Source organism: Haemaphysalis longicornis, unplaced genomic scaffold (assembly GCF_048455015.1).
Source record: "Haemaphysalis longicornis isolate Haplotype H1 unplaced genomic scaffold, Haemaphysalis longicornis Haplotype H1 scaffold_1, whole genome shotgun sequence".
Lineage (NCBI taxonomy): Eukaryota > Metazoa > Arthropoda > Arachnida > Ixodida > Ixodidae > Haemaphysalis > Haemaphysalis longicornis.
This window is the reverse complement of record NW_027526203.1, coordinates 430,000,599-430,014,424: the sequence shown is the minus strand read 5'-3', so window position 1 is coordinate 430,014,424 and position 13,826 is coordinate 430,000,599. Positions and strand designations below refer to the sequence as shown.

Here is a 13,826-nt window from a genome sequence, read left to right as displayed (position 1 = left end):
ACAATGAAGATGATGATGACGACACGGCCTTCCTCGGAGCGCTGGACGCTACCATCTTGTCTCAGCAACAGCTGGAGGACGAGGAGTTGCGGCCCCTTTTAGACTTTTTACAAGGCCGGAATAGCAACGTTCCGAGGCCCTTCGCACGCGGGTTGAAGTTCTTCTGCTTGCGCAACAACATTCTTTACAAGCGAAACTTTGCTCCTTGCGGAAGGGACTACCTCCTAGTTGTCCCCGTGTGTCTTCAAACTGAAATACTACGGGCGTGCCACGACGACCCAGCGGCCGGCCACCTAGGTTACGCTCGGACGACGTCCAGGATAAAACCGAATTATTACTGGCCGAACCTTGCCGCCACCGTGAAGCAGTACATACGGACGTGCCGTGAATGCCAACGACGCAAGACTCCGCAGGGCCGACTAGCTGGATTACTACAGCCGGTTCAAGTACCGAAAAGACCATTTTAGCAGATAGGCATGGATTTCTTGGGACCCTTTCCAACCTCTCACGCAGGCAACAAGTGGATAATCGTCGCCACCGACTATTTAACCCGGTACGCAGAAACGAAAGCGCTTCAGCGCTGCACAGCACTCTCTGTGGCCCAGTTTTTAATTGAAAACATCGTTCTGCGCCATGGCGCCCCGTCGATTCTTATTACAGACAGGGGAGCCGCGTTTAATGCCGACCTTGTACGCACCATAACGAACCTCACAGGTACCTCCCACCGGCAATCAACCGCTTACCACCCGCAAACTAACGGCCTGACCGAACGGTTGAACAAAACCCTCGCTGACATGCTGAGCATGTACGTTGATGTGGAACACAAATGCTGGGACGAAATTCTTCCTTATGTGACATTTGCTTATAATACCGCCCGGCAAGAAACAACGCGCATGACACCGTTTGCACTTGTCCATGGACGTAAGGCAGAAACCATGCTTGATGCAATGCTGCCTCACGATGACGGCGACGAGGACGTCCAGAGTTTCATCCAGAAAGCCGAAGAAGCGCGGCAGCTAGCGTACCACCGAATCACAAAACAGCAGCTGCAGGATTCTCTCCAGTACAACGCCCGCCACAGGCACGCCGCTTTCGAACCTGGCGACCGTGTAAGGGTGTGGACCCCAATAAGACGTCGAGGGCTGTCGGAGAAACTTCTAAAGCGTTACTTCGGTCCCTACCGTGTCCTTCAACAACTTAGCGACGTCACTTACACCGTGGTTCCCGAAGACTGCACTTCAACGAGACGGCGTCGCTTGCGCCCGGACGTAGTGCACGAAGTGCGCATGAAACCTTATTTTTCAAGGACATAACACACCCGCGCCGGTTGTCGGTATGTCCATACAAGCATCGGGACGATGCTTCCTTTGGAAGGGGGGGTAAATGTCACGTGTTTCATCGGCGCCAAGAGACGACTGTGAGGACAAAGAAGTGGTTGAGTGCGCGTGCTCTCTCATCATTGTCATTCAGAGCTCCGGCGCTCGCGCTCGCGCCTCCTTCAAGGACCCCCGCTCAGCATCTGCGTGTTTATAGCACGCGACAATATATATATATATATATATATATATATATATATATATATATATATATATAGTAAAGAAATGAGGGGCTCGTTGAGGAAATACAGAAAGATAGGTCAGCAGTCTACGACGCCAAAGGAGGCATAGGGGTGTGGTTAGGCTCTTTTCTTTTTCACTACGGTTAATTAAGTAAACATTTTTTTTTAATATACAGAAGAAAGAAAGAAAAACACGCGCCCAGAGTGGGGACCGAACCCACGCCTTTCGATTACATAAAGCATTCGACATGTAATCGAAAGGCGTGGGTTCGGTCCCCACTCTGAGCGCGTGTTTTTCTTTCTTTCTTCTGTATATTAAAAAAAATGTTTACTTAATTAACCGTAGTGAAAAAGAAAAGAGCCTAACCACACCCCTATGCCTCCTTTGGCGTCGTAGACTGCTGACCTATCTTTCTGTATATATATATATATATATATATATATATATATATATATATATATACAGTCGAACACGGATATATCGAACACGGGTATATCGAATTCTCGTCTATATCGAACTCATGAATTATCCCCTTGAAAATTCTGTGTAAAAGTATAGGAATTCGTACGTTTATATCGAACCGTATTTTTCCCTACATGGGGTATATCGAACGCCGCGCGAGCCGGAAGGTGCTCTTCGCCGGTCGCTGCACCCCCAATTAAGGTTGAGGAGGATGTGGAGCTTGCGCGGGCATGCGCGGGTATGGCGAAGACTGGCTCGCGGAACTAAACCCCCCTACCGGAACGAATTTGCGCTTGCCCGCTCGCGCCGCCCGCACCGGCCGCCGTAGCGTTAGCGGATGGAGCCTGGTATGCTGAATCTCTCTAGGCCCAGAAGCCCGAACGCTGGGAAAATGTGACAGTGCGAGGTAGGGATGCCCCGATTGGAGCCATACATATGATGACAAGCGCTTGGAGCGCATGAAGAAGGAGACCGTGGCCAACTGCTTCCGGAATGCAGGCTTTGTGACGACCGAACTTTCCGAAGCTTACGAAGACGGCGACGACGACGACGGATGCATGGGCGACACGTTTCGTGAGTTGTCATCCCTTTTCCCGGCTGCTGTTCCAGCCGGAGTGTCTGCCGACAACTTCGTGAACGCTGACACCAATGTTCAGGCTGTTGCGAGCCTCGGTGACGAGGATATCGTAGCTGCGGTCGCAGGAGCCCAGGCCGATAGCTCGAGTGGCGAAGATCGACCGGACGAGGAGGCGGCTACACGATTTAGTACAGCATGTTGTTGGGCTAGTTGGTGCAGCATCATGAAAGTAGAAAAAACGGCGCGTAAAAGACAGGACCGTGACAAGTAGACAGGACAAGCGCAGGCTGCGCTTGTCCTGTCTACTTGTCACGGTCCTGTCTTTTACGCGCAGTTTTTTCTACTTTCATGAGGCTACACGATCGTGCAACGCGGGTGAAGTGGCCACTGCGTTCAGCTTGATTCGCCGTTGTTGCGATAACATGGAAGGACCTGGGCTGTCGCACCTGGACAGGCTCGAGAAGATCGAGACCAGCGTCTTTAATTTCATTTCCAGGACGAAGAAGCAGGCCAAGATCAGCGATTTTTTTTTTCACGGAAATAAAGCGTCCGGTTGCGTCGTGAGTGCGGAAATAGTTGTCATTCATGAATGCGCCGATCGGTAAGTGATCGCCCGCCATAGGTGAGGTCTCAGAGCCCATATTTTTTATATCGAATTTTTCATATATCGAACTATTTCGCGATCCCCTTGGAGTTCGATATATCCGTGTTCGACTGTATATATATATATATATATATATATATATATATATATATATATATATATATATATATATATATATATATATATATATATATATATATATATATATATATATATATATATATATATATATATATATATATATTTATATATATATATATATATATATATATATATATATATATATATATATATATATCAAAGATAGTACTTATTGTCAGTGCTATTGGGCTACTTGAAGGTGCTTTGTAGCGCCGAATAAGGTAATTGTCATTTTGGGGGGCTACAGGGATAAAGAAATCAGTCAAGAAAAAATCCGCCGTGATCAGATGCGGGAATAGAAACCCACGACCTCCGCAAAACGCGTGCTGTGCGCTACACACTGTGCTATCCTGGTGACGAATCCTCTCTCAACTTCAGAGGAGGCTTATATTCAAAGGTTTAGAGACCGGTCAACTAGCGCCGCCCCTCGACCGTCAACCGCGGGAGACTCGGGGTGTCCTTCGTGTTCCCAGCGCCGCCACGTGAAACGTGGTCGCAAGTCAGGGTAGGCCAAGGGCATTTCCGGACTGTAGCCGGGACCCTCGTCATGCATTTTTGCACACACACACACACACACACACACACACACACACACACACACACACACACACACACACACACACACACACACACACACACACACGCACACGCACACGCACACGCACACGCACACGCACACGCGCACGCGCACGCGCGCGCACGCACGCACGCACGCACACGCACACACACACACACACACACACACACACACACACACACACACACACATTTGCACGTTCTTGGGCTTTTCCTTTCATAAGCAGTCATTTCAAACGCCCTTAGTGAGAGATCCAAGTACACCACCCATAGCCACCCGCTTGAGAGTCGTATACCGGGCTCAAGCGGCACATCCGTTCCGCTGCAAAGGAACTGAAACACGGGCTTCCATGCAATATGAAAAAAAGTATAAAAAGTAACCACGTAGCACAAACGTCCGCCTCTTTCTCTTGCTTCCAATTTTTTATTTCATTCTGTGCATGCATTGACTCATCATTCGTGTGCCCGCAACGAATTAGCGTCTTTTAGTGCTCCAGAGATGCCTCGAATTCGTTAGCGGTCAACTCTCTGGAACACTCCCGGTTTCGCGTTTCGTGAGTGCACGCCCCAATATTATCATAATCAAGGCACAGAGGGACGCATACGCACAGGGGTGTACTGGCGACCGCTAATCCTCGGGATTTTTCTTTTCGTGCGTGCACCGCAGTGGGAGGGGCGGGAGGACGCGGGTATGTGACGGCGTGACGCCACGTTATGCCCAACGTTATACGCTTTGGGGTCTAACGACGTTACACGTGTAACGTCGTCAGCAGGTACCCGCTGTTACAAATGAGCCCGCCGCTGGGCTTTGTTTCAATACTCCTCGGCTGTGCGGCGAAGCCTCCACTACGTGCGCCTTTCAAGCAGGCCCTCCCTGTCGGCGACTCACGCTTGCACGTCTCGACTTGTCTGGATATCTGGCGCCTATCTATCGGCGCGATCAATGTTCGATGGCGTGCCGACGCAACACGTAGAGACCTGCCCCAAGGACGCAGAAGCCCCGCGTCCGCTAAGGAGACCTCCTCTCTCCCCTCTCTCGGACTCAGCGTGCGCCGCTACTACCGACTGCTCACGAACTCTGGAAAGAGTGTTGTGTGTGTCTGTGCCGTTCGTAACGTGTGCAAAATCTAGAGGAAACGCTTGTTTCGAGCGTTGGCGCTTTTGGGTGTAAATAGACCTCGCCCAAGCGCTGTATTTTCCTTCCTGTTTGAGCAGTGAATCAATGCTGTCGCTCTGCTCGAGTCCTGTACTATAACCTCGCCCGTCGGGGCATTGTTCTTTGGCTTCGGCTCACCTCTCGCTATGAAGTAAACAGTTACGTTAGCCTACGGCTTCTGGACTTCTTCACGGCTGCAACAGCGGCTGGCCGCTCGCATCACACCACGCTACCACACGCATGTCGGAGGCGACGGAGCTCGGCTCGGGTCGGCCCTCCCGTACGCAACAACCGGTTGTTAGCGGTGGGATGACAACGTTGCAACACCGCAGTTTGGCGTACAATGTTGCGCTTTATCGAAGATGCTATGAGTATTGTTCTTACGCCGCTTGTCTTCATTGTGAGTTTTTATAGCTGCGGGTTTGACTATGAGTAGCCAAATACGCTGGGTTAATTAATTGTTTTATAGTGGTTTTTATATCTTCTCACCAATGATATACATTTACAGCATTATGTATTTTTCCGCAAATGGAAGGCGTACTAGCGCGGTTCGTTTCACGATTTTTTATTGGTGTTTCCGTCGTTCTTTTCTGGAATTTTTTTACATTTTTGTCCTCGTTTTGTGGGGGAGGTGTAAAGATGCATTTTTTTACTTTGTAAGTTCACTTTTATATTTTTACTTTTTATTTTTAGGTTCTGTTCGGCCAGTTATCTTCATTGACGTTTTCCATAATTGAATGTGTTGATCAGCCCCCTATTCATTTTTGTGGAAATGCAGGGCGTTACGCCTTTGGGACTGCGGGGGAGAGGGGCGGCAAAGAATGTAACGCATTGAACATTTCAGCACGAGGGCAACGGATAGTTGCGTGTTGCGTCGCGAACCTGCTTCGACGGCCATCTTTGTTTTGCACGTGGCTGCAAGACTATGCCACGAATAGAGTCGCGAATAGACATTTTTTTGGAAATAGAGGGGGGATACATTGGTGGAGCAAATGGTCCTGGAAAAGCAGCCTGGAGGTTGTGCGTTCTGTTTCCATCAGATGTACGTGGAAGTTCCTGCTGAGGTAGTTGGTGAGTAGTCCCCATGCTTTGAAGCGGTACGAAAAACATAGACGGCGAACACAAAATAGGTAGTAGACAGGTAGCGCCTTCCCTGTCTACTGTTTCTTTTTCGTTGCGCTTAAAACCATGGGAAGAGGTATGTCGTTTTATCCACATGGTACTTCTACAGATAAAATATATTCGATTCTTGCCTATTCAGTTAGTGCTTACCGTTTTCGTGTACTCATTAAAGTAGTACAGGCATGACTGTTGGCTTCGTTTGTTTCGTCACCCATACAAATTTTTGGCTTAAAAAACGTAAACACTCGAAGCCTGTTCTCCAGCGGGACCTGTTCAACACTTGTTTATTGTGACTATGTACAAGGTGAAGAAGGATGATGGAAACAAATGTTATGGTCAATGCAGCAATTCCCGGCACACGGGTCGATGACTGCTCTGACAAAATGCTCTCGGAATCAGGAGGACGGCCAGATCGCCTGCGTACGCTCTATAACACCATTACCACACAGTACACTTTCTGGCAGGGTTCATGGGGGCATTGGGAGGGCAGTTAAATGTTGCTGCAAATTTTGCAAAGTTCATCAGTGGTATGTTGACGCGAAGCTTGCCTGGAATCTTCTCGTATTTCAGCTTGCGTACCGTTGATTCCTTACTCGGATTGTCACATAGGCCAAGGGCGTACGTAACAAAAAACAGCTTGTGCATGTCGAATTCACCGACGTCCAGAACAAGCTTTCGTCTGTCAAGCGTTATGTCCTGCGACGTGAGGGTCTTGAGGTAAAGGTCATGCAAAGGCGCAAGTATCGCGTTGTCGGCGATATTTTCGTCTAGCTTGATCCGAGCGTCGAAACTGTCACCGAGCAGGTCCCTTATCTCGATGTAATACTGGTCCTGAAAACAAAGTTCCATTTGTGAGAACTTGCTCAGTTCGTCTGTGTTCCACCAAGCTGCTACGGCCATGTTATGGTCAATTGTGGCGCCTCGTCGGTCAACCGCTGAGAACATGCCCCGGAGGACATTAGGAAGCAGGAGGGGATACAACACCGGGTCTATGCTTTTGCTGACGTCATTTACAAAAGCAATGTTTCCGTGTGGAACGAACAGCATGTTTCGCCCGAAAAAGTATTCGTACCCTGGAGTAAGTGCTGAGTGGTCGTATCTTGCGTCAAGGTCATCTTTTGGCGGCTTGGTCTCCCAGTAAATGTTCATGGTACCAGCCTGAACTTCCCGGAAGCTTTCAAGGAGGTGACTTGGGTCTAGTGGTTGTGCATTGAAGTTATAGTAGTTCGCCACGGTGTTTATGTCGTCGGTACTGCCTAGGAAAACTATCCGCATATTCTCCAACTTGTCGACGCCTATTCCTATTGCAGAGCGGTCTAGCCAGGATGACGTCGAGAGTAGCCTGTCAGCCATGCTACCCTTGAGCTGGATCTCAGCACCGGACATGCTGTAGTCGTAGTGCTTGAGCAGCAGGGTTGAGTTATGTTTGCTAAACGTCATCCTCGTGAAAAAACGCATGCCCTGCTTGTACACTCTCTCTAAGAGGTGCATGCAAGCTTGGAGTCTCTCGGACACGAAATCCTGGTAGTTGTCGTGGCTCAGTCGGAGGAAACGGTCGGCAGGTTTGGCTAACAGCGGAGACACATGCACAACCAGGCGATAGCCGATGTAGTTCAGCAACGTTACAGTCTCTGTTTCATTGACCACTGATGCCATTTTGAGGAGGTAGTCCTGGTGCATAATGGACACTGGCTTCTCGCTGTCAAACACTTCTATATCCTGAAAAAGGATATTTAAGTACTCCTTCCAATCCCACTTTCCTCTGCGGTCTAGCTGCCCTATGCGTTTTATTCTGTCTTGGAATTCCACGAACCTGGAGACGGGCATTGCAGCAGACAGCTTTTTTTCGAGCGCCACTATTGCCTCTGCCTGCTCACTCAAGTCCTGGCGCTTGTCGAGAAGCGACAATGCCAATGACACTCTAGCTGTGTAGTTCTCCACAGACTCGTCCAAGAAGGCTAGCTGATGTCTCTCAAGTGTTGAGCTAGGTTTGTCCAAATGTACAGTGTAACCTCGATCATCTTCGAACGGTTTTTTCATGTAGACCCGCGCAAAAGGGAACACACCAAGGTCGCGGTCTACAAAGGCAGATATGGTCACAATTTTCACGCCACGAGGAGCTTTCCTGTAAGGCCAGTTTCCTAAGTTGTACTCTTCTAGGAGGCTCTTCAGCGATGTAAAGTTTTTGTCCTCCTTTTCTTCAGACTGGCATTTGGGAAGGAGCGAAATTGCCTGGTGCAAAAATACGCCTGGGTATTTGTGGTAGCGGTCCTCGTTCTCCTTCAGGTAGCTACGAAAGAACTTTTCAACGTCCAGCATCAGCATACCTGTAGTCCGTTGCATGTAAGGACGATCCTTAATGTCGAGGCCCTTGGCAAACCACTGCGAGGAGCACACGTACGAGTAGAAGTCTACGCACGGGCTTACACTTCCGTTGATCTTTCCGCGCAGGTAGCGCTCCATCCAGACGCACGTGTCTGTTCTGCACGTCGCATCAGCGGCAGTCATTTTGTGTTCGCGCTTGACCAGGTGTCTTGATAACGCCGCGTCGCCAGCATTCTGTCCCGCCGTTGAGTTGTAGATGAGCATCGATATGGAACGGTTGAATAGTTCCAAAATGGTGCTGCCGTTCTGCAGTTTGTACGTGGTCACTGCAACGCCCACCAACACCATGATCACTCCCACTGTGCACACTACTACGTACGGCAGACGACTGTGCTTGGCATGGATGATGTGCGCCGGAGACAGCGTCTGCACCGCTGTGTCCTTGGCCTCGGGCGAAGCGCTTCTGTCGCCAGCATCCTGGTACAGGACCTGCGGACTGGGCTCCATCACTTGGCAGCTCGGAAGTAGCGCGCGCCTATTTTGCTCCTTCTCTTCTTCGGTTTGCGCAAGCGCCGCAGGAAACAACGAACTGCTTCTCGCTCCTTGGGAAACCAAGCTAATTACTCTTTTCCTTATTTGTTTACTCTATAATGTATTGCAGTGCTTTGGCGTATTCCGGTCAGTTAAAAAAGAAAAGGAACCGTTAAAAAAGCGCTTTGGCATAAATAGAAAAACGCGCCTCCTTTCAAAATATTGTGAGACAGACAGCGGTACACGCAACTGTATGTGGAAACGCAGTGATATTGAACAAATAAACATTGAACAAATAAACAGCGCTCGGTGCACGACAAGAGCTGTCCCCGAGCAGAAGTCCGTGCTTTTGGGTGGAATGGCCCGGAAAAAAGGGTAATGGGGTCTCACGCGTGCGATGGCATTTTAATCACGATTACTGTTGTATGATGATCCCTTGATGTCGACCTTTTACGACTCTACGGCGCTTACATCCCGTTGTCTACATCTGTAATGGTAGCTTTCTCGCGAATTTTTAGAGATCAAATGCAACCATCTGGCACAAGAGGTGGATCCTTCAGGAGCCTAGAACCATTTCATAAATGCGGTATTGCACATCCATTCAGTGGTGGATCCAGGAGGAGGCTCATGGTATCGACATCCCTAATGTAAACCCCTTATCCGCGCCCAAGGGGTAACTCTAGATTAGATAGATAGATAGATAGATAGATAGATAGATAGATAGATAGATAGATAGATAGATAGATAGATAGATAGATAGATAGATAGATAGATAGATAGATAGATAGTAAACTTATTTTTGAGCAAAAAATTTGCTGAATGGGGTCCTCATTTCGGGACCCCACTGGTGGCGAGAGCTGCGATGGTCCTTTCCACCAACCGAAGCTAGTCGTCCGGATTGGAACTGGACAGCGCACTCGCCCATTGCTCACGAGGCGGGCGCAGAATTTTGTCTATACTGGAGGAGGAGGAGGAATAAACTTTATTTGGATCATACTAGTAGGAGAGTGGGGGATAGTCTATATCGCGTTCGTTTCGTCCATGACTCGATGGCTACAAACGCAGCGCTAGTCATGTTGTAACCAGGACGTTGAGTAGGTGCTGGAAGACCTCCCGTCGGATGGCGTCCGGTGCCGTGGGGAACAGGAAGTCTTCTAGCTTGTGGCTTGGGGCACCGATCGGTGGAGAGCGGCCCGGAGTTCTGCCCTCGCGGTGTCGTGCTGGCGGCAAGAGCACAGAGAGCGCTCTAGCGTCGGGCTCTGGGCAGTCGGCGCAGGTGGGGGACGCCTGGCGGCCTTGGTGGTGCAAGCGGGCTTCCACGTTGCAGCAATGAACCGCAGGCGAAGCAGGAGCGAACGGGCGTCTCTGCTAATGCGTCCGGCCAAGACCCGTTGGGCCTGGCCACTGACTACTCGGGCATCTGGATGCATGGCTTCCACCACTTGTGCAGGATAGTCCTTGCAGCGTCAGGTGACACCACATCCCGGGAGGTTGGGACCCCTGCCTGGCGAGCAGCACCTTTGGCCAAGGCGTCTGCAACCTCGTTGCCCGTGATGTTCACGTGCGATGGCAGCCAGTGAAGTCGCAGTGGACACCCCTGCGCCTCCACCGCATGAAGCTTGGCCGCCAGCGACCACTCAACGTAGCCGCTGGAGTTGGCTGGCTGGTCGGGGGCACGCAGACGGAGGAGGGCAGACCGTGAGTCAGTCAGGATGGTGGCCCCCCGGGCCTGGGTGCCCTGCTTGAGAAGAAGATCTGCGGCTAAGTGAAGTCCAGCCAGCTCTGCGTGGGTGGGGCAGGGAAGGGAAGGCTGCACACCTGGCTGGTGCCGAGTTCTAGAGCTGTGCAGGCGGCTCCGGCTCTGCCCGTCGACTGTTGCACAGAGCCATCCGTGTACACTTGCAGAAGTCCGGCAGCGTCGTCCTGCAGCAGGGCAGCCACCTCTTGGTGGACGGCCTGGGGTGGAGTCGACCTCTTGCTACGGACCCCCGGCAATGTGGTGGCGATGCGTAGAGCCTGCCCCGTGCCTGGTGGTGGTGGCTCCAGGCGGGGCCGCTGCGGCAACGCGGTGTGGCTCTCGTACGTACTGAGCAGCATGTCCATTCAAGAGTTGGGCCGGCTGTGGTAGCGCTGGAGTAGTGCCGGGCCGTCCGGTGTGCCCTGCAGGCGGTGGATGTGGTGGAGCCCCACCTGCAGGGCCCACATCTGGATAGGCCAGAATCCTGCCTCCGTGTATGTCGCCGCCACCGGAGATGTGCTCGGACGGCCCATGCAGAGGCGGATAGCCCGGCGCTGATCCACCTCCAGCTCCTCCCACCGGCGCGGCTTGAGTTGCACTAAAGGCAGGGCATAGAGGACCGGACGACGCCATCCCGTGGAACACCCGCAGGGCCACGGTGTGTATGCAGCCCTGTCCGTTTCCGAAGCGCCTTCACCGCAAGTAGCCAGGACAACTGTCAGTCGACCAGGAGCCCCAGATACTTAGCGCTGGTGCACCACGGAAGGGACTGATCATTCAAGGTGAGCGGCAGTGTCGTCTTGCGTGCCCTGTAGCCCCTCGGGTGGAGGATCATGGCCTGCGTTTTTGTCTCGGACAGCTGCAGGCCACGGTTTGTCAGGAAGGCGGCGACTGCCCACAGCACTTCCTGGAGACACGCCTTCACCTTGGAGAGTAGCCCCGTGCGCCCAGATGGCGATGCCATCAGCATAGACTGCCATCCCCACTGGAAATGCAAGCCCAGCTGGGATGCAGCCCGGGAGTGGAGCCAGGACGAGGTTGAAAAGGAATGGGCTGAGCACACTCCCCTGGGGAACCCCAGAGCCGACGTCTCTTGGGCTGCTCGTTGCTCGGCCCACCCTGACTCGTAGGGTCCGGTTAGTCAGGAAATCCCTCACGTATCTCCGGAGGTGCCCCGAAACGCCCATGCTGTCCAGGGCCTCCAGGATGGTCTTGTGGGGGACAGAGTAGAAGGCCGACTTCATGTCCAGCAGGAGCAAGAAGGCCACCTCCTTGTCATGGCGGGCATGCTCCAGCATAGACACCACATGTCCCATGGAGTCAACTGTACAGCGGTGGTGCCTGAAGCCGCTTTGCTGCTCCTTGAAGACGCCCCGACGATCAGCAATCCACTGTAGGCGGGCCAAGATCGTGTTCTCCATCAGCTCCCCCGCTGCGGACGTCAGAGAAACCGGCCGGTACGATGCAGGCTCGGTGGGCGGCCTACCGACCTTCCGCATCGGCCTGACTAGTGCAACCCGCCAAGTAGGTGGAAGGCTGCCCTCCCTCCACACCCGGTTGAAGAGCTGTAGAAGCGGCTGCAGCTTAGTGATGTCCAGGACCCAGTTTCCGGAGCATTTGGTACGTCACCCCGTCAATACCAGGGGCGTTCCGCCGCTTGGGGCATCGATCCAGGGCGTCCCGCAGCTCCCGGAGTGTGATGTCGCCACGGCAAATGGCCACCACTTGCGGGTCCTGGAGGGCCACCGGCGACACGTGCACCTGGGTTTCAGCGGCAGGTAGAGCCGGGGTGAACTGGTCGGCTAGCCGCTCTGCCAAGGCCTCCTCAGTGATGCCCAAGGAAATGGCGGAGGCCAGCAGGGGATGCCGGTTGGTGATGGCAGGCTGGAGAATGGTCCGGAAGACTCTCCAAGCTTTGGCCGGATCCCTACGCGAGTCCATGGATGAGCAGAGCGACTCCCAGTCTCCGCCGCTGCTTGGTTCTCCTCCTGCGCTGTGCATCCACCTGTCGGTACGCTGTCCAGTCTTCCGGACGCCTGCTCCGGATGGCCCGCCGTTGCAGCTGGTTGCGCCTGGCCCGTAGTCTCAGGAGCTCCAGGTCCGGTAGTGCCGTGTAGAGGGGTACCTCCCCCCGCACTGTCGCCTTGTTGGTGCTCTGCATGACAGCTGCCAGGAAATCAGGCTCTGGGTACTCCAGACGCTCTGCCATCTCCTTGCGGTAGGTGGTCCAGTTAGTAACGGCGTAGACCCTGGTGTCTGCTCGCCTGCGATCGCCCCTGGGGGTGACCAGGATGGGGTAGTGGTCCGATCCCCGGGTGCTGGTGGCGGTTTCCCAGGTGTATGCACACCGCTGGGACATCAGTACGACGTCAATGTGAGACCGCTGGACCGTGCCCAAGGGACCAGGGCGGGTGAAGGTGGGGCTGCCTGTGTTGGCCGCGAGCAGTCCGCAGGCTGTGGTAGCATCGAGCAACTCTCGTCCCCTGCGGGTGGTGCGGGGGCTGCCCCAGGCAGGGTTGTGCGCGTTAAAATCTCCGCACACGACAACGTCCGGGCCCAGATGGGCCCGCAGCCGCCCCACTAATGTGGCGTCCCAGGGCTGCGCTGGGCGGACGTATCCTTTGAAACCCCAATTCCCTTCCCTGGACTGGGTTGTAGAGGGTTTTCACGGTACGAGGGGTTTACGAGGGATTGTACGAGGGATTTCACGGTAGGTGCGCGGAACAGCACAGTTTTCTCCCTCAGGATGGGGAAGCCCGTCAGGGGACCTAGCTATGAGCACGCCCTTCACGTCAGCTCTGCGTCTGAACGCCAGCTTTATCGCTTAAAAACTGAACCACCGCTAACCAGCCCTGTACCACTGGGTCCGTGAAGTTCTGCGGATCACACAGACACCAACGTCAGGGAAACAGGGCCATTCAACGGTCACTTACAGCCTTTCAAAGTTTCTGCACAGCGAGACATGCATATATTCAGGCCTAGCACACCGGGCCGGACCTCGTCGCCGGCGTTGGAACGCAGGTGCACGCGCAGGC

General features: G+C 52.8%; 1 protein-coding gene across 1 annotated transcript; it reads right to left on the bottom strand.

Moving 5' to 3' along the window:
* Positions 1–6,635: 6,635 nt before the first annotated feature.
* Positions 6,636–9,029, bottom strand: LOC144161971 (neprilysin-1-like). Its single transcript, XM_077692517.1, has one exon. The coding sequence runs from the start codon at positions 9,027–9,029 to the stop codon at positions 6,636–6,638; it is 2,394 nt and encodes a 797-aa protein (XP_077548643.1).
* Between the last annotated feature and the right edge of the window lie 4,797 nt (positions 9,030–13,826).

Coding starts and splice junctions, on each gene's coding strand:
- LOC144161971 (XM_077692517.1), bottom strand. CDS start 9,029: ATGGAGCCCAGTCCGCAGGTCCTGTACCAGGATGCTGGCGACAGAAGC.